The 22,204-nt window shown below is 38.6% G+C and overlaps 1 protein-coding gene across 7 annotated transcripts in view; it reads right to left on the reverse strand.

Moving 5' to 3' along the window:
* Window positions 1-22,204, reverse strand: part of Scn3a (sodium voltage-gated channel alpha subunit 3) — a 114,842-nt gene that overhangs the window by 44,872 nt on the left and 47,766 nt on the right. For 3 of the 7 annotated variants that reach the window (XM_021232918.2, XM_005065186.3, XM_040745467.1), the window contains 4 exons: window positions 16,836-17,126; window positions 6,542-6,889; window positions 5,420-5,552; window positions 4,408-4,646 (listed from right to left, as the gene is read on the reverse strand). In XM_021232918.2, coding sequence (XP_021088577.2) covers window positions 4,408-4,646; window positions 5,420-5,552; window positions 6,542-6,889; window positions 16,836-17,126 — 1,011 coding nt within the window. Of the gene's footprint in view, window positions 1-4,407; window positions 4,647-5,419; window positions 5,553-6,541; window positions 6,890-16,835; window positions 17,127-22,204 lie in introns of those variants that run through there. The other 4 variants (XM_040745469.1, XM_040745470.1, XM_040745468.1 and 1 more) reach the window with 3 other exon arrangements.

Raw genomic sequence — 22,204 nt, forward strand, 5'->3', positions numbered from 1 at the left:
CTTGTTCAATTTCCCCAGCTTCCCAATATCCTGGGAAAAACATCAGGGCTTGGAGCAGAAAAATTTTCCACCAAATCTTCAATGAAAAGTTCAAGGGGTTAATGGCATACATGTGAGAGGAAGGAAGCTGTTCTATGAGTACACGCAAGATGTTAGGCACAATGCTAGATTCTTTCACATTGCCTCATTTGACCTGCCCCAAAACCTCAGAGATGGGTATCATTACACCCATTTCAATAATAATAATAAAAAACAAGGCTCAGAGCATTGTACTTTTCAGAGACTATACTATTCATCGACATTGACAGTTAAAGTCAAGGCCATGCTCTCTATTGGTTTTAAAACATGTGTCATTTATTTTCCAAAGCCTGATGCCTGAAGCAGCCTCTTTGGGAGTAGGAACGACAAACCATTTGTTTATTGAGGAACTCCAATGTATCCACAGAAGGAGACATAAAACAAGATGTGATCCAGGGCCTGCCACTGAGAAACTCACAACAGATGGAAAAACCACAGCTTCGAGAGTAAGGAAGTTCATTAAGGAATAAGTTAGAGTTGTTTAATATGGGCCAAATGCCATGTTAGGAAGGAGAGGAGAGAGTGGAACTTGGAAGACTATGAACTGAGAAATGAGAACACTCTAGATGTGGATGCATTAAACAATGAACAGAGAAATATTTAAATAAGCCACTGTGTGGCATGTGTGTGGTGTTGTGACAAGACTTTTGTGATGTGGCTGAGGGTGATTGTACAGGAAACAACACATTAGTACTAGAAATATTTTAAAGGTTTTAAGAGTAAAAGATAAATAGCCTGAAAGGAGAAATAATGGATTTTCTTATCAAGTAGATATGGGAAATAAAGGAAAAGCTAAGTCCTAGCAGCTCTGTTCCTGGAGCTAGAAGGGACTGTTAAAGGTAGCACAGACTGATGTGAGGCTCATAACACTTCTCATAAACTGTGGGAAAGATGGCCATTCAGCTGTGACCACACAGTGCTTAAAGCAATCCTTGGCCAATGACCTATGACAGCTTGGCACATAGAACAGAATAAAGCTCATGCTGCAGAATGTATCATCCCCGAAGTTGGTGGAATGTCAAAATATTGAGTGAGAAACACCATAAATGATGTAAGGAGTTCAACAATCAGTAATAGGGGTCACAGAAAGTGTCAGGAATGGAATAATTGGCATTATAAAGAAAATTATCAGGAAGAAAAGAGTATCACAACATGGTAGGTGTCAAAGTTGAAGCAAAAGGTGGATGTTTTCCTGAGTCAAACAGCACAAAGAGGATGTGGTGACTTATCAGTATGCATATTTATGCCGTTGTCTTCACAACATCTTTTCCTTCTTTCTGGCGGGACTAATTTCTCCACCTGTATGTCTACTTAGGACTGCAATGGTTTCAAAAGGCTACACCCACTCCTTACCAGGCTGGTTATACTAAAAGTGACTGTCTATGTAATATTCCCAACACAGTTCTGTCATGAAAACTTTGAACTGGAATTCAAAATGAAATTTACCTTTTTCTTGACTAAATAATGTGAGATGTAATATCCGTGAGCTACTCTAGAGCTGAGAGATGCAGAAAATATCTGAACTGCATCCGAGACCAGTACCTGCATCTTAGCTGCACCATCTTTCATCTTTTCTGTTCCTCTTTCTTTAAGTGCAATAGTGATGGTAAAAGGAAGGTCTTAACTAATAATATATGTAAGCTCAACTATCAAACTCTAGGGAAGAAAGAGTAGGAGTGAAGTAGAATCAAACAGAAGGGAATATTTTTGTGGGTTAGGCATTTCACTTTTAACTGGTGAGATTCATATAGTTGGCGGGTTCACTTCCACAATACTTCCCAATGATCAATACCCTTAGGACTTCTCCTTTTCACACATTCCCCTTTCTTCTCTCCATTCCCCCTTTTCCTTTGAATCAAGATCTCACTGTGTAGACCATACTGACCTAGAATTTTCAGTGTATGCTCCCATGCCTGCTTCTGATCATCTTATTTTGGAGGTGCAGTACTTTATATCCCTAAAGACTGGGTATTTCTAATGCAAAACTGATAGGAATAATAGGTTGTTTGTCTTAAACCAAGAAAAAAGATTGTTTTGCAGAGTACATTCAATAATCATAATTGGAGTTCCCTACAATTTAAAGCCCAAATTAGTAACCTTTGATCAGAAAGAATCATGTGATCAGCTTCAGGATGTAGCAAGTCAAGCTCATCCACTTCCACTTATGACTCCAGTTAATAAAGTACTTCCCAGAAACTACAGTAAGGAATCACTTATCCCACACAGCTTTTTGTAAACATTTCCGGACATTAGGAATTAAGAATTCTTTGGAGGAAAATAAAGATACTCATTAACATTCTCTTATTGTCTTTCATTAACATAGTTATTAATTAGTACTATATTTGGTGCATTCAATTTAAGAACAAATTTATGTCTCAGTGCAAACTGTTAAAAAAGAAACTCATGGAGCCTAAAGGTTACAGAAGGCATAATTATCATTCATGTCCATATTTTATGGTTTTAGCGGGGAATTTATATCTTTACACAGAAACAAAGGCAAGTTCAACTCACCTGAATGAAAAGGATGGCTAAAACACAAATGCATTTTTATTCAATCCTGTGTTAGAATAGAAGATTTGTTGTGATGTTGCAAAGTGCACTGTACTGCAGTTATACTATTGTGCTAGGTACTGTTAGGACAAGAATGGAGTAGTCATTGACCCAGAGAAACACAATACATGGACTCAGGTATTCTGGGGGTCAGTAGACCTGGTGCTTAGAGTTTTCCTTCTTAAAATGGGCTTAGAGCATTCTGAACTGCATAGGGTTTGCTAGAGTATGTGCTTTGATGCTCAGAATGCCTCTAAGATGTGTTCAAGATTATGATTTGTGGGTCCTCCAAAAGGCATTGATAGCCGCATGAAAAGAGTACTAAGTAATATCATCTAGATACATATTCCAAGTATTGGATCTTAATGAACCAGATCTTGAACCATCACTGTAGATCTATGTAAAAGATGTCCAGTGAACACTAGAATCTTTAAATAATCCAACTCTCCTCCTCTGAGCAGTTTTCCAAATTTTGAGCACAATTGAATGTTTCAAAGAGGAAGTTAACCAAAATCAAATATATATAAACATTTTAAGTCTTTAGATGACTTTAGTTCATGGCCTTCTTTGGGAAGCCCAGGAAGCCCTGAGTGCATGAGGGTTGTTGATATGAGCCAGCCTAGCCTCAGACCCATGGGGAAAAAATGGCAAAACCTTCTTCATGGAATAAGGCTCAAAAGGCAAAGCCTTCCTCTGCTCCATGTGTGGTTGTTGATAATGTACGCATCCACTAAATCTGCCATCTTGATTCAGCTGTATATACTACTCCTGTCTTCCTGTTTATCTGTATGTAATAACCCTGAGTCCTTGTTGCACTATATGGAATTACCCCAACTTTCTATTCAACTCTCTATAATAAGCATACTGAGATTCCAGAGACTGGCGTTTCTTTAGCAGAGAGCCTACCCTATCTAATCCCCGCTAATTTGTGTCTCTGTGTCTGTATTTTCTTAATTCCCTCACTAGCCCCTTCAGGCCCATCCTGGGAGCCTTGCAAGGCCTCAGCAGTCTTCACAGGAAGAAAAAGCAGCCAGGTATTTGCCTGCTGATGATTACATTGCAAAAATATTTATAAGCACTTTATAACTGGCAATGAGCTCTATACTGAGTTACTTGCTGGTCACGGGCCTGGGGATGATGTTAAATATGTGTTACAGGTTGTCAAAATGATTTTGGATACCATGAGTCATCTTGAAATAGATGAGTCAATGTTGTCACAACCAAATTCTAGGCATATTCCAGGAAGAACTGGTTAGCTGATGCCAGTTTTAAAGTCATAAAAGCATGAAAGGCTATTTGTTCAAAAATATCTCTAAGTACAATCTTCCCTATGATTAGTTAGTTACCTTCACACACTGAGAGTCCTACATAAGTATTTTAGCAACTATTTTCTCTATTGGACAATTACCACTGAAGCTATTTATTATTAAGTGATGCACTTCAAAACTTGTGTGCCTTTTAAAATGGAAATTGATTCAATGGCTATGGTTTCTGTAAAGACTAGGTAAGTTCAAACCTTGTGGATCTTATGTTTCCTCTGGCCCTTCATTGATCATATGTAAGTCTCTAAAGTGCGAGGAGTTTACAACTCTAGGACACCATGGTTACTGATCTACATAATAGGCCTCAACATGAGCTGAAATTCAGATCCTATCTGAGGTGTGTTGTAATAGTCTTTTAGATATCTCTTATTATGAAGAAAGAAGATAAAATTTCAGATTGGTACATCAAGGGTAGTATTTTTCTCTGCTCCACTGCTTCATCTCCTACAGCACTTACCAGGTTTCCCACAGTCAACACACTGCTGAACTGCTCAGTCATGGGATAGTGCTCCATGGCCATAAATAGGGTATTTAATACAATGCAAATTGTTATGGCAAGATCAACAAATGGATCCATCACGATTAAATTCACAAGATGCTTCACTTTTAGCCATGCATCACAGCAGTCCCAGATCAAAAACACATTGGCAAATCTATACCAGCATGGTGGACACTTTTGTCTAGATTCTTCAAGTTCTGGTGGGTAATAAAGAAGAAAAGTAGTAAATAACAGTAAAAACTAATTCTTGTACATAGTAAATGACATGGTAAAACTGATGCTTACTCTTAGGCATACAAGTTTGTGTTACTGGGATTAATAGACTATATAGAAAACAGTCTTATTATATATTTCCATAAATATTCATTAAATAGCATACGATATTGACTTGCTTTCTCTTTTGAAATACAAAAAGTACCTAAATTTGATATTCTATTTCAAAATAAGAAATAATTGAACAAAAAGACAATAATATCACTATCAAATAGAACTGCTAAAAGAAATTTTATAGAGATGTTAAACAGTGAATAAAATCACGAAACAATTGTGTCAAGTGTACTTTAGAGAAATTTTATAATTGTGAATATGGAGGACAAAGGAAGCACATTTTGGGGGACCTTGCTTGAATGAAAAATAGTCTTAGTTTTGTCCAATTCATTGCTATCCTTCTCTAACCCTAACATCACTGACACATACAAACTGAATGGAGAAGGGCTTATTCTGTTGGGTAATGTAACATTAGAATAAGTCTTCCACGACATGATATCAAGTTGGGAAATTCCACTATACAGGCAAGGTAAGGATCTAAGTGAAAGAGAAATAGGTCAATACTCATTTTTATAACAAATATGAAAGGTGTATCCTTTCACATAATTATATCTGTGAGACAATTCTAGATGTGGGAAGCCGGTAAGGGGTCTGCAGAAAGAAGGGGTGTTCAGAGCAGTAAAGTGAGACGCCTGCATCTCACCCTCCATGGTGTTGGTCAGGATGCTGGCTATGCTCATGGCTCTCTGTCTTCCGGAGGAGTCTTCCAGCATTTCCATTGAAATCTGGTAAGAACTTAGCCTTCTCTTCCTGACTTCCGTTTCAGTGGTGGTGCCCTGCAAACCAAATACTGATGGCTCAAACCACCCTTCTCCAAGGATAGCATGAGAATATATAGCATCTCTCTGGAAAATCATGCTTCATGCAAGGTTTTTAGGTAGCAATCTCAAGTAATAATAAGATATTGAATAGATTATTATAAACACATTTTAAAAGACCACAGATCCTCTGACAAGCATTCACTGGCTGGATGCAATTGTATAAAGCAATTGTTTTACACAAGCATTTTAACATGACAATGTTTTGGGGGAAATAATTTTATAAGCATGCTACAATTTCTTTTCATTCAAATACAAATTATTTTTCAACTTATAGCAGTGAGGAATAAGTGAGCCTTCCCACAAAACTAAATATTATTATATAGTCTCAAGGCTGGTTTATTTTCTTTGAGGCTACATTGACAAACTGACATATATGGGCCATTTATTATCCATGCACAAACACAGATGTACAATGAAATGTGTGTGCTTTCCTGAGATTTCTTTATTTCCATATGCCTTTCTGTAATCAACAATTTTGTTTTGGGATGATTTTTTCAAATAGCACTATAATATTGACAGTTGTATAAAGCTGTCGATTGTTAACACATCAGTTATTACAATATTTAATTTTGAGAAGACAAAAATTTCAGGTTATGAGCTGATAGATGATTATATAATTTAAGGGAAATGTTGGTAATCAAGATTTGATTGAGAAAGTGCTAATTATTTTGTATTTGTGGTAAATCTACTGAAGTTGCAGGTTTGTGTTTTACCTCAGACTCTAAATTCTGAGTGCTTTTAACCTGAAAAGCTAAGAGTTCCACACAAGTCAAGTGGGGTTTTTTGTTTGTTTGTTTTGTTTTCATTCTCTTACTCATGTATTACTTTTAAGCACTTTCATTTGGAGGAAGTAGGGTCAAAGAGCAGGCACAGCTGCTCAGGCCTGGAATTTTGTTTTCAAATTGAAGTAAAGTGTCAGTAGTAGCTGGTTTATGTATTATCACCTCTGGCGGAAGTTGTCCAGTAGGTGACGTAAGAGCTGATGATCCACCCACCAAGGAAACCACACCATTGCAATCCACAGTGCTGTGCATCTTCCCATTTGCTGGAAGCCCTGGCACCATCCTGGATGACATACTGGCCTGACTAACGTTACTGTTGCGTCGCTCTCCAGGTCTGTGAGGCACAAACAGCGAGTCTCTCCTGCTCTCGCTATCTTCAAAGGTGCTGTGCTCATCATCCGCAAAGTCATTTTCAGACCCCACGTCCTTCGCCCGGCCTCTGAAGCTGAAAATGCTCGTTTTGCTATTTCGTCTTGGGGAAAACAGGGAGCCACGGATACTCAAGAGAGACTGAGGAGAAAGCAAGGAAGGAAGAGATAGGGCACAGGGGGCAGGGTAGAACACAATTGTTTAATAAGAATCTCAAGACTGCAGAAACAACTTATTTTTAGTTTTGTGTCAGTTTGTTCTTAAATACAGGCAATGGAATTCCTAGGGAACACACGACTTTCCTTTTTGTATAGAAAACCATAGTGTGAATGTCAGTGTACATTTAATTATAAAGCATGGCACTCTAAGACTCCTGATCCACAGTTGATCCTGGGTGTTTCATCGAGCTTCACTCTAGCACTGTGAGATGGAGTGTGCTATCACATCACAAGTGAAATGGGAAGATACAAGTAGGAGGCGGCTTCCACTTCTCAGTGCTGGGATCTGAAGGGCATGCAGCTTGGGGCGGGGATTGGGGGAAACTGGCTCAAGTGACAGATTTTAAACATTTATACCAATTTCTAAATGTACTTATATCCAATCAGCCACAGTACTAAAAAAGATTTCATTGTGCCTTTATTGTCTTCCGGATTCTAACCAGGAAGGTCTCTAGACTTGTCTCTATCCACATTAGAGTCATGTCACAAAACTTGTTATCCACAGTTTTTAACAACTTCCAACAGGATGACCAAAAAGTTATTCACTTGATCTGAAGGTCTGCATGTCACAGCAAATGTAAGAAGATTTCAATGCTCTCTGGGGTACTTTGCCTACTACAAATGTATCACCAGCTTAAAGATCCAATGTATGTAATAATGACTGAAACAAAGATGATTCTTGTGTGACATATTAATTAAGTCCATGAGAGCTAGATAAATGAAAATGATATTATCAATATTCTTAATTATTTTTTCCTCATTGTGCTGGGCAATATACCCCCTGCCTCGCTCAATATTGGTGAAGCAAGCATATACCACTGGGCTACATCCCCAGCCCATAACAATGTTTATCATGTACATTTAGAAATAAACTAGTAAGCTGTTCTGTAATAGCAGAAAAGAGGATGTAACTTAGATCCTTCCTTAACTCTCTGAATGGATTTTAAACTGCATTGAGTAGCCCGGAGTTGACTTTACTGTGGTGATACTTTTTAAAAATACCCCTGGTCAGGCAATGAAATGTTGTTTGCTCCCTTCATCATTAATAATGGTATTTCTTTTTGCTTTCTTTCTTGCTCTTATCCCCTGTTCCCTGCCTCTCCTCTCTTCCTAACCACTGTAATTACACACACACACACACACACACACACACACACACACACATGCGCATGCGCGTGTGGGCATGTACACACACATACACACATACACACATTGCACATGCATGCACCATGTAGACAGGTGTGGACCATGGAAGCACACACTTATTGTACTAGCACTTGGAGAAGCAGAAGCAGGAGGATGTACAATTTTAGGTCCGTCTGTGTTACACAACACGACTCTTTCTCAAGATCAAATCAAATCCAAACAGAAAAGACTAATATATGCATATATCAATATGTTAAACACACGCTGGCAGCAACTAGTTTGTACTTTCTTGTTCTTCTCCAGCATAAAAACAAACATAATCTTAGTGGAGAAAACACAGGAAAATCATATTCAGATTTTTTAAAATTTGTTTGCCTAATTAGCTAAGACTGATTGTCGCAGGCCCCACTTTTAGCTTTATTTTTATGACTTTTCCCAGATGACCCTTGTCCTTTGGAAGTTCTGGAAAGGTTCTTTTCATTCTGCAATGTGTCTTTTCTTGGGTAAACGCTCTACAGGACCCAGTCGACCTAGGGTGCACCTAAACTGCACTGTGTTTCTGCAGCACTCAGTTCAAACAAGCTTGTGGACCCAGTGGTAGGCATGGGTTAGACTGATTCCTCTTCCAAAGACTCAAAGGCTGTGTCCTTCATTTTAGTAAAGAATGCTGACATGCGTAATCTCACACTCAACATACATGATAAATATCGGCTATAGAATGAGTGTTTTGGGGGGGAGGGGTGTCGTACACCTTTAATCCCAGTACTTGGGAGGTAGAGGCAGATGGATCTCTGTGAGTTCGAGGTCAGCCTGGTCTGCAAGAACTAGTTACAGGACAGCCTCCAAAGCCACAGAGAAACCCTGTCTTGAAAAACCAAAAAAAAAATCACTTTGTGTATTAAAAAATATGTATTTTCAGGAAATTTGGAATTCTGACTCAGTACATTTAAACACATGTACCAGAGAATGTTCAACTGTTGGACACATAATTCCATAATGGAGCGATGCTCAGGGATGGAGTCCTCATGAATGAATTCATGGTTTTCTGAGTTACATATCACAGAGTTTGGTTCCCTCTTACCTCTTCTGTATAAAGTCATTTGCACTTCTACTCACAAAGGCTCTCTCAGAAACCAGAGTGAAGCCATTTTCACACTCCAGCTTCCAGATAATATATCAAAATACAGATGTGTACAAACCACACCCAGTCTCTGGTGTTTTGCTATAGACACGCACCCCCACACAAACATGATGAAGAAAAGCAGATGTGATTCAGTAACTTGGATTTCTAACCCACGTACCTTCTGATTCCAAACCTAGGTGGATCGCTATACTCACAGAAGTATAAACTTACAATTTATTTTAGTATGTCTTAAATTGATTTCTAGGATGGTTAGGTGTAATAATCTTAATGTATCTGTGCTCTAAAACTATCCTTTGGAAGTGAAAATCTGCTTGTGTTCCACTGCTTGGGAGTATTGCATGTTTTTACATCTGTAACATATCTGAACATGCTTGTAATTGGCATGCTTTTATGTCAGGGTATTTTCCAGAGGCGTTCCAGATCTTTGAGTTTATTTGAAACTTCTTTTCACTCTTTGGAAACTATAATAATGGGTGTGGGCACAGCTTTCAAGGCAACAGAGCCCCAAAAAAGAAGATAACGAAAATAGTATTCAGAGAAAATAAACCAAAAATAACACCCTTGAAGATGCAGCAGAGTTAAGGGAATACCCGCAGCTGTGGCAAGCTATTCTCTGGAGAAAGAGCTTTTATGCTGAACTAAAAGACTGTTACCCATGCCTCATGCCTACCAGAACATGAATTACAGGTGTTGGCTTCATTTTGTTTTCCCAGGTTCTTAGAAGATACATGTGGATATTTTCTTAATTTCTAATAATAAAAGGGAAAATGTAAGTATTGATTCTTTGTGACACAACCCTGCAGATAGGGTTTAAACCCAATATGGGTTGAGAATGATGATGAAGACACAGGGAGTTTTAGTAGACTATGTACAATGAATATTTGTTGGAAATACTTATCTTTGCCACATCAGAGCTTAAACATATCCACAACTATATTTGGCTATAGCTATAAGCCTCTGGTTTAAAATCAATGGTCCCAGTGTGTCCAAACACCAGGGTCAAAATCCTGAGGGAGTGGAGTTTCTATTATATAGCTTGAACTTATTTTTCATGTGGTACAATGACTATGTATTATGCCTATAAAAGTAAGTAATGTAATAAATGTAGAATAGCAGTTAAATTCACATCAGTAAAGGAGGAAAGGGTGCCTATAACTTATATTCCCTCTGCTTTGACATTTTCAGGAGTAATATTATTTTGAAGAGTATGCCAAGTCCATTTATGCTTGCTGTCCTGCTGCCTTCATTCTCGTTTCTGTAACAGAAAATGTTTTGATGCCTACAAAGCTCACACTCTAAAGAGCTTCTGGCTTAGTTCTGCACTGATGCCTTCTTCTTGAGTTGGATTTGTAGATTCAGCACCCATCAGTATTCTTTTACTCTTGAAGAAGTCTATTAGTCTAGCTGCCCACCTATCTATTGTACCATCAGCTATCAACTTTCATGTATCTATCAAAATAAAATGTTCATATGTACATACTGCTTTTGCTTTTAGTGTTAAAATCTCTACTACCTTCTGCCATTGTCTTTCTGAGGTTCCCTCAGCACCAGCCACCCAAGCCTCATTGTTCCATGTGGACTGTGAGCCTATTGTCATAAAACATTTTGTGAATTCCCTTCCTTCAGACCTGGGAAGAAGTCCCATGGTATAGTTTCTTCCCGTGATCCTTCCAAATCTTAGAATGTCACCTTCAAACCATGCAATTTAAAATTTTATTTCCAATTACATGGCTCCTGCTCCCACAGTGTCTATCACCATCCAACATAGTATGTGACATGTCTGACATGATTAGTGCATCAACCTTTGGAATAAAATTCCATTATATCAGTGAATGGAATCTAATTTTTCATTAAAGCATTTCAACATCTAGAGCTCTTTCTGTTACATCAATGGTAATTGTGATGATTAGTGTTAATTCTCAAATTAATGGAATCTTGAATCACTTCAGGGAATGGGCCTCTGAATATGTGTGTAGAGGATTATCTTAATTGGGTTAATTGAAGTGAGAATACCAATAGTAAGTCTGAGTGGAACCATTCAGGATTCAGTGTTTCGGGATTGTTCTTCCTGCCAACCTGGTTACACAGCTGCCTTGCCCCAAATGAACACTCAGAGACTTACATTAATTATAATACTCTTGGGCAATGACTAGGGCTTCTATTGGCTAGCTCTGTCTTAATTATTTACCCATAACTACTAATTTATGTATTTCCACATGATCTTGGCTTACCAGAGAATGCTGGACCTGTAACTCCTTTGCCTACTACATTGCAACTGTTCTGTCAGGCTCTCTTGTCTACCTTTCCCAGACTTCTCCTCCTCTTCTAGTCCCGCCTATTTTACTGCCTCATTGGCCATTGGCCCAATGGTGTTTTAGTCATCAACCAATAAGAGAAACATATACAAAAGGACATCCCTCATCACCAGGCTGGCATTGAAATCACAGGGATCTGCCTGTCTCTGCCTCCCAAGTGCTGGAGTTGTCTTACACATTGAGACCACTGAATTTATTCCTGATGATATGGAATTAACCTCATTGTTTATACAATTACAGGAAACCATCAGATATAGAACTCATTATAAATATGTACATATATATATATATTTATATTATACATCAGACCCCATATGGGTCTACCAGGCCCTCTAGTACAAGGTAATGATGAAACTGATCATTTATTAATAGGAAGTGTGCTGGAAGCTTCAGAATCTCATAAAACACCATGTTAATAACAAAGGCTTAAAGAAGGATTTTTCTATCACTTGGCACAGCCAAGGAAATAATAAGAAACTGCCCCACCTGTTCATTCTATAATCAAATGCCATTACCAGCAGGCGGTCATCTCAAAAGTATTTCCAGAAATGATATTTGGCAAATGGATGTGTTTCACTTTCCAGAAGTTGGAAGTTTAAAATATGTGTGCCATAGCATAGACACATTTTCAGGGTTCCAATAGGCTACTGCTCTTAGCTTGGAAAAGACTGATTCTGTTATCACACACCTCTTAGAGGTGATGGCCATTATGGGTATACCTGCACAAATAAAAACTGACAATGCTCCAGCATGTCTCCAACAAATTGGAACAGTTTTTCAAATATTATAACATAAAACATATAACTGGTATACCATAGAATCCCACAGTACAAACAAGAGATCTATCCGCACTTTAAAAGAAATGCTCCGTAAACAGCCAGAGGGGACAAAGACCCCCAAACACAGATTACATAATGCTCTATTAACATTAAACTTTCTTTTTTTTTCTCTTTTAGATTATAATTTATTTTTTTTAATTTTTTAAAATTTTTTTATTTTTTTCTTTTATTTTCCAGTTTAAATTTAGATAAGAAACAAGGTTGCTTCACAAGTCAGTTCCAGGTCCCTCTCCCATTCCCTCCCCTCTTCCCGTGCCCTTCCCCCAACCCCCCCCCCCCCCCCCGTTATCCCCTCATTCCCCCAGGGAGGGTAAGGCCCTCCATGGGGGTGTCCATAGTCTGTCATTTCATATAGGGCAGGGCCTAGACCCTTCCCCAAGAGTTCAGGGTGAGAGTGCGCCTCACATTGTTCTATGGGAGTCCAAAGTCTGTGTGTATACTTGGGATGGGTACTGATCTGCTACCCAAGGCTCAATAGATTCCCTAGGCCTCCTCATTGACACCCAGATTCAGGGGGTCTTGATCAGTCCCATGCTGGATTCCCAGGCTGATGCCTGGGATTCAAGAGTTAACCTTTGTCTGGTCAGCTGTTTCTGGGGGTTAAACCAGCCCAGTCTTAATCCCTTTGATCATCAGTCCTCCCTCTCTGTTACTGGCTTTCTTGAGTTCAGCTCAGTACTTAACCAAGGGAGTCTGCCTCTTCTTCGATCAGCCACTAAATGAAGTTTCTGTTTCCCAGACTCTCTGGCCATAGGATTGTAGGCTGGCACTCCCCAGATCTATGTCTAAAATCCATATATGAGAGAGTACATGCCATGTTTCTCTTTTTGTGACTGGGTTACCTCACTCAGGATGGTTTCTTCTAGTGTCATCCATTTGCCTGCAAATCTCATGATTCCATTATTTTTTTTTCTGCTGAACATTAAACTTTCTTAATGCTAATGAGAAAGGACAAACAGCTACAGAAAGATATTGGACTACAGAAAAAGCTTCTGAACTAAATCAGCTGGTGTATTTCAAGGATGTAGTGACCCCAGTTTGGAAACCAGGATATGTGTTACATTGAGGTATGGGTTTCATCTTTTTTTCTGCAGGAAAAGAAAAGTTTGGAATTTCGTCAAATTTGACCAAGATTCGATCTGAACAGGAGAAACCTCGGGAGGAGGAAAGATGAAAGCTCATCCACAAAGTCTTATTCCACGACGTATATGGAGACCTCACAAAGGAAAGGGAAGTGTTTTGTTCTTGTCTTAACAGGAAAACCCATCTCCAAATAGCAAGAAGATACTGAACATGTGGATACCTAAAGAAGAGAGGATGGCTAGCCAAAACAACCATTAAACAGAAAAGAAGCTGATATTTGGTATCAATGTCTAATTCTTTTAACTTTTGTCCTTATAAAATCTATTTCTACTTTCTAATAATCTTTTGGTCCCAATTCACTTAAACCAATGCTGACTTTGGAGTTGGATTTGGCTCTCCTTCTCTAAATCCAAGCATGTTGCTAGAATAAAATTCAGAGTTTCTGTATTATATTAATTGATGTAAGACAGAAAACAAATCTTGGTTCTTTCTCTGAAAGTCTAATTTCCCTCATATTTACTATCTTTCTTATTGTTGCCTTTCCTGGTATGCATACATATAATGTTGAAATTTCCTTGTTGACATTAACATTTGAGATTTCCACAGAGAACAAAAAATTTCCTAACAGCAATCTTCAAACACTTCAGAAAGAAAATGGGGCCACACTTCATCGATTCCACCAGATCTGACTTGATGCATCTGAACTGACAACTATCACCCTGTAACCTGTTTGGGACTACATCGTTCTACATGTTCCAGACTAATTAACTGATATGGTGCACCTTAGACACTCTGGCCATAACCTCAGACAAGAGCTTCAATCAACATTAGAACTTCAGCCAAGAACTTCAATCAAGCATCTCCCGCCAAACAGAGACTGAGTACAAGTGTTGTAACTAGTCCACTTGAGACTTTCACTACACTAACATTTTCTTCCTACAGGTTGCTAAGAGGTTATCATCATCCCATTTCAGCAGGAAGTAATTTTGAGAATACTATGCCCCCTTTCCCTGCTGTTGATATTATAGGATAATTTACACTTGTTAGGGTTAATTTTCAATTATTTCAGGGTTGGGATTAGAAGGAGGTGTTTAGACTTAGACTTGTGCATCTCTTTCAGATAAGCTTAGTGTTTAGATGGGCTAGATATGCTTAGGATAGGATATAGGTAGATTATAATTTGTTTATCATTTTCTATGTATATATGCTTTATATATGTTTGAGACAATTTAGTTTTGTTTCTAGTCTAAATCTTTTCTTTAGACTAGAAGGGGAATTGTAGGGAGAGATCTCACATATTGCAGCACTGACCATGTCCATTTGGGCGTGGTCACAGTTATGTGGGGGAAGGCAGAGATAAAGGGCAAGGAAGGAGGGGTCACTTTCTCTCTTGGGGTTCCAGTTGAGGTCGGAGACCAGCAGAGCTCTGACCTCAGTTCTTGGCTTCTCACATAAGTGATTTCTCCCTAATAAAATAACATACATCATCCCTATCCTGTGTATGGTAATCTTCCTCATCAAGCTGGGTCCCAGACTATAAACTGGAGCCATAAGCCAGAATAAAGCCATTCTCACTTATATTACTTTTGTTAGAGTTTTTATCACAGCTACTGGAAAAGAAACCAAAACAATGCTTAGTAAATACCTGTTACTTAATGGAACTAAATTTTAGACAAGAAGGGAAATAATCCCCTTTTCTTTTCTTTTTCTTTTTTTTTTAGCTTGTTTTACATGTCAATCCCAGTTCCCTCTCCCTCCCCTCCTCCCACACCCCACCCCCACCATCCACCCCATCCTCCCACCCTATCCCCACCATCCACCCCATCCTCCCACCCTATTGCCAATTCCTTCCGCATAGGGGATATCTAGAGTCTATCATTTCATTTAGGGTAGAGTCCAGGCACTTCCCTAAGAATCCAGGCAGAGAGAGCAACCCTCTTTGTGTTATGGACACACGATGTCTGTTAGTATTCGAGGGATAAACACTGATCCACTGCTCAGGACCCCATAGGTAGCCCAGGCCTCCACATTGACTCTCACATTCAGGGGGTCTGGATCAGTCCCATGCTGGCCTCCCAGCTGTCGGTCTGGGGTCCAAGAGCTCTCCCAATAATCCCATTTTCTAAAGACAGGCAATTGTCATGCAAACATCAACAATATGCATGTGCATCATAAACGATCAAAACTACTCAACTACTTTTTTTTAGTTTCTCTCATTAGAAGTCATCAATTTCAACTTTTCCTTGGTTACATAGGGTTCTTATGTAATACATAGTTCTTTAACACAGTGAATTCAAGTCTAAAGTTGTGAGCTCAAGGATAGTTTAGGTTATACAATGAAACCCTGTCTAAAAGTAAACAAAATCAAAACAAGAAAATAACTGAGTGCTGTACTGAACTCAGTTTGTGGTTGCCACTCTTTTTGTTAAAATTTTATGATCGTCGCACTTAATCTCATTAAAGTGTTTTTATTTAATTAAAGGATGTCATACTCTGGTTGATTTACAGTTTTTTGTTTGTTTTTGCTTTAAATTGTTTTGCACTGACATTAGGATATAATTTTCAAGTAAATTTAATATTATCTGTAGAGTTTGTAATTTATAGGATATGATGGTCAAATAGAATATGTCTCAAAGCACAATGGTGCTTATTGTGGTTTCGAGTACTGTTACTGTTTGTTGTAAATAGACCTTATTTAAGTTAAAAAAGTAGAAACTATTTTATTGTTTCTGGCCTAAAAAATAATGCTGGCACTGGTGTTGTGAATTGCATAATTGGCCTTAATCCACTGCCATAATTAACTGACTTCAATGTTGTCTCTCAAGAGCAGTTAGATTGTAATTATTTTCTCGTATGTACCATGCCATGATAATGAAGACTTATAAGTAGAATTTTCACACTACACAAAACAGGCAAATCAGCAGACATTCCTTTCCAGAACATATACATGTATGCATATGCATATGTTATATGTTAAAATATAGCCTCCTAAAATCAAAGCAGTTTCTTCATAAAGAAGCCTGGTTTATCAGTTCTTAAAATGAGGAAACCAAGCAGAAGCTTCCATTATAACCCCAATGAAATGTCTGAGAAACAGGTTGTACCGAAAACACAAAACAAAAAACCAAAAAGCAGCAAATGTGTCATTAAAACTGTGAAATGTTAAAGACAATTATATTTAAGTTTTGCCTGACTTAACGTTTCAAAAATCCCTTTCTAAAACAACCGTGATATAAATTTACATAACTGGGTGACACCAGCACCCTGCTACTCTGGGAAACCCCAGAAAGATCTATCAAAACCCATGCAGCGATTTGCAGACTGCTTCTCAGACCTCGGTACCTGATGCGGAGAGCACAGCTTCTTGTCTCCAGTCAGCCGGTTCCCATCCAGAGAGAACAGGAAGCTTCTTCGCTTGACACTGTCTTCGGATTCTGACTTGGGAAACCTGTCCCCTTCGGTTCTGTGGTTTCCCTCCAAGTGCTCCCTCTGTCTCCTTTTCTTTCTCCGGTTCCTCCACTCCTTGGCACTCTTGGAGCTTAACTTGGAAGCTTCTGAAGAACTCTCCAGCAGTTCTCCTAACCCTCCTATGCCACTGAAGTCTCTGGATGCCGCCGAGGCTGCAGCCACTGCCTGTTGAGAATGGGTCATGAGATGCTTAGAGTAAGTAGTGCCTGGAAGGAGGAGCTAGGGCAGGCATGCTGCCACCTATGATCACCAACTAGGAGGAAGAACTCTGCATTCTGGTTTACTTAACAATAGCCATTATCTTTTTTTAAAGGTGTAATACAATGTACGTTAAAGCAAGAACAACCCAGTATGGCATATGCTCTGGCGGGCCTTTAAGTGTTGAACTCTGCAGAGGTTAGCTTCATTTCAGGAGACATTTGCTGACCTGAAAGAATTTTGTCTCCATTAAGAGCACCTGTTTCTTTGGAGCTACATACATCCTCTTTGATCTCGGTCTTGCTTCTCCCCAGGGATTGTTCATCTTCTGTGTGATTGTGAATAAGCCTGTGGCCCTGCATAATTTGTTTGCTTTTCTTTTAATTTTGTGACATTTCAAGCTCAGGGTGTGGTGGTGTCCATTTGTAACCATAGCACTTGGAGGACAGGGGAAGGAGGACTGGGAATTTGTAACTAGCCTGGTCTACATAGTACAGCCCCATCTGAAACCCAACCCAAAGCAAACCTTCAATGTGTGACTATTTTATCTTAGAGGAAAGAGTTGGACATGGATGGACCAGATCCTTTACATCTTTGGCTCGGATTACAACTAGTCATATGGTTCACATCTCTGAGGTATTTTAATTCCAGACAGTATTGCACAGGATTTTCAGTTGTAAAATTTTAAACGCTTACAAATTTTGTACTACTGTTATGATGATAAGCATATTAATAAATTACTGATTTTTTCTTAAGATTATGAAAGCATCTCATATTTTTTCTTTGTGTGTCTCAGCATCATGTATTCTTATATTTTTGGTTGTGAGCCTAGCCTTTAACAGCTGAGCTATCCCTCCAGCCCAGCATCATGTATTCTTATAAATTTTGAGTTTCTGGACTTATCAGTGTAACAATCACAGTAAAAACATAGTGAATGTTTTGCATTTCCATCATAGGAATCATATTTTCAGGCTGGAAATGATTTAACCATGGCTTAGTGAGGATATGCAACAGCATATCATATATCGAGCCAATATACTCGGAGTACAAAAGATTAGGTTATGAAATTATTGGCCACATTTTTTCATATGCCATTATTACATATAATTACATATAAATAACTCCAGCGTATCTACCATTTTGCTTATCTTCCTCATGGAGTGTAAGCCACACAGGCATTTTATTTTTTCCTTTATAGTGGCTGGTGTGTCATCTTACATAGAAAGTCTTCAGTAAATCCTTGGTGAGCAAAGACATAAAATGCATCTTATTGTCAGTCTCTTGACACTAGGGTCGTGTGTGGGACAACTTAGCTTTGATCTTCAAAAATCTCCCAGAAGGCTGTGTGGGGATGGTGTGTATAAGCACAGTTTTCTTTAGGAAGGGATAAAGGCAAAACCCATTTAATGAATTTGGTCATCACTGTATGCTCTGTTCCAGGAAATAAACAAGCCCGCATGGGTATCTTTTCAACTTTATGTTAACTAAAATTTAAAAAGCCTTAACATGAAACACACTATATTTCAGTGTTTCTTGGGTCAGTGAGATCTCAGTGGGCAGTTGGATACTGAGTACAGTCTGAATTTGTGTGTTGGACTCAGCAGTATAGAAGTGTAACATAGATATTTGTTTATATTGAGCACTAGACCCATGCAGGGTCCTGGATTTACACAATGATGTAAGACAATGCCTGCAAATAACTGAAACCGTAACACTGCATTTAGCTGTTTCTAAAACTGTGTAAGATAATTGATTTTTTTTATTTTTGACTGTTCATCATTTCTTCAATCATCCATGATGACAGATGAGGAATAGTGAAGATACTGAATAATATAACTACATATATGCACTAAAGTAAATCAACAAAGCACTTGTTGACAGCAAATAAAATACAATGCAGCCTGTGCTATGTATAGGAGGTACATAATATGTATTGCCAAATGTCAATACACACGTGCCTTTGTTCTATCCAAATAAAGTCCTGGTTTTCCTTTCTTTCACGTACAGACACAAATACAGGACTGCCAGTGACAACATTTATGGGTTTGTTTGTCCCTGGAAATGTAGGAAGTTGCAGTAATACTCTGGCCACAGTCCTGAAACTATCATTCATTTAAATCACTTCTGGAGTTTGCTTTGCATATGACACAATTTCCCTGCCTATTCTGAGTAACAGCTCAAACAATTCAAAGCCAAAACAGTTTTGTTTTTAAGGCAACAAAAGCAACCTCCGACACAACACATTTTCCATGTCACTCATCAACTCAAATCTGTCACTTGTTCCGTTTTCAGAGATTTGCCGACTCCCTCAAAGGCAGATGTTTCCTGTCATTGCTCATGTCTGTGCACCTGTTGAGTCCCAACTCTGATATGTGGCCAATGTCCTGCTTGCTCAGACTCATAGTCAATCATTCACAACTAACCTCCAGAAGTCAGGTTGCTGTGCCTCTTCCCACATCCTTCTTCTTGCAGTAACTAGAGAGCATCCCCACGCCTTTTAATCCAGTCCCATGTTCCTACCTCTTCAAATTATGACTGTCTAAGTCATTACACACTACAATACCCAGTCACTAAGTAAACTTCAGCATTGAAATTTTCACTACTTGATATCAGATGTGTTTCTAGTACCTTAATTTGAACAACAACAAGCAGTCTTGGTAGTATAGCAACTCCAAAGAAGTCTGAAATGCTGCCATTCACAGAGGTTTTTCATAAACTATAGAGATGAATTAACTTCAGATTACAACTTCAAAGATTACTATTGGAAGGCAACATTGTTAGTTGGAAATCTCAACTGTATTTCTTAAAGACCAACCTCAGTTTCCATGAGACTATTGCATAATGAGCCTTATCCTTATTGTATCCCTACATGCTAACTAATTTCTCTATGGAATACAATGTGCTAAAAAGTTTATTTGAGACTCTTGGCACTGCTTCAAGTGAGTGTGGGCTCTTCTCAGGCCCCCAACTCCTGGCCATCACCCCCCTCCCTCAATTTTCCAGGGCATGTTCCTCTCATTGAGGGGACCTGTCCAGACAGGAAGGACATGAGTCTTGCCACACCCAACTCTTGGCTCCCCCTCCTCCCATCTAGCTCTGCTTGAGTATGGAGAATACCAGGAGAAGCCAGACCATCTAGAGTTGCAGACACTGAAGTCTTGGTCCACATGTGCCACCAGAAGAATAGATTAGATGGAGAAAACCCACCTTCACCCACTCGAAGAAGGCATGGGATGATGACAGTATATGAACACACTCGGCAATAGAAAGACCAATATGACACCACCAGAATCTAGAGACTCCACAACAGCAAGACCTGAAAATCCCAATGCAGATGAAGCAGAAGAGACAGACCTTAAAATTTATGAAGACAATATAGACCCTTAAAGAGGAAATGAGAAAATCCTTTAAAGAAATAGAAGAAAAAAAAACAAACCCAAATACATGAAATGGAGGAAAAGACAAATCAAAAAATTCAAGAAATAAACAAATCTCTTAAAGAATCTAAAGAGAGCCAAGAAAAAAAAAAAAGCAAACAAGAGAAGGAAACAACTCAAAAAGTTCAAGGCTTTTGAAAGCTGAAATAGAAACAATAAGGAAAACACAGAAGGAGGGGATGCTGGAAATAGAAGAGCTGTGTAAATACATAAATGATCAGGAACTACAGATGTAAGTATAACCAATAGAATACAAGAGATGGAAGAGAGAATCTCAGGTGTTGAAGACTCACTAGAGGATATACAGTCATCAGGCAAAGAAAATCTCAAGTCCAACAAATCCCTAACACAAAATATGCAGGAAATATGGGAAACTGTGAAGAGGCCAAACCTAAGAATAATAGGTATAGAAGAAGGTGAAGAAATACAGCTCAAAGGCACAGAAAACATATTCAACAAAATCATAGAAGAAAAATTCCCCGTCCTAAAGAAGGATATGCCTATGAAAGTACAAGAAGCCTACAGAACACCAAATAGACTGAACCACAAAAAGAAGTCCCCTCGACACATAATAATCAGAACACCAAACCTACAGAATGAAGAGAAAAAAACATTAAGAGCAGAAAAAGAAAAATTCCAAGTAACATAAAAGCAGACCTATTCGAATTACACCCTAATCCTCAATGGAAACTATGAGAGCCAGAAGGTCCTGGATAGATGATCTACAAACACGGATGCCAGCCCAGACTACTGTACCCAGCAAAGCTTTCAATTACTATAGATGGAAAAAACAAGACATCCCATGAGAAAACCAGATTTAGACAATATATGTTCACAAATCCAGCCCTACAGAAAGTACTGGAAGGAAAACTCCAACCCAACAAGGATAACTACACCCACAAAAACACAGGCAATAGATAATCCCACTTTATCAAACACCAAAGGAAAAAAAGGGGGGAAACCACACACAATAACACCACCACCAATAAATATAAAACAAACAAAAACCAACAATCAATGGTCATTAATATCTCTCAATGTCAATAGTCTCAACTTACCTTTAAAAGACACAGGCTAACAGAATGAATAGGAAGACAGAATCCATCCTTCTGCTACACACAAGAAACACATCTGAACATCAAAGACAAATGTTACCTCAGAGTAAAGGGTTGGAAAAAGACTTTCCAATCAAATGGATCCAAGAAACAAGCTGGTGTAGCAATCTTAATATCTAACAAAATAGACTTCATACTAAAATCATTCAAAAGAGATAAAGAAGAGCATATTTCATATTCATCATAGGAAAATCCATCAAGATGAAGTCTCAATTCTGAACATCTATGCCCCAAATTTTGAAGGCACCCACATTCATAAAAGAAACATTATTAAAGCTCAAATTGCACATAAGACCTCACACACTTATAGCAGGAGACTTCAACACTCCACTCTCACTACTAGACAGGACCATCAGAGAGAAGCTTAACAAAGAAACAAAAGAACTGACAGAAGTTTTGACCCAATTGGAATTAACAGACATCTATAGAACATTCCATCCAAACACAAAAGAATATACCTTCTTCTCAGTTCCACATGGAACCTTCGGTAAAA

The sequence above is a fragment of the Mesocricetus auratus genome, unplaced genomic scaffold (genome assembly GCF_017639785.1).
Source record: "Mesocricetus auratus isolate SY011 unplaced genomic scaffold, BCM_Maur_2.0 Super-Scaffold_100004, whole genome shotgun sequence".
In the NCBI taxonomy this organism is placed as follows: Eukaryota; Metazoa; Chordata; class Mammalia; order Rodentia; family Cricetidae; genus Mesocricetus; species Mesocricetus auratus.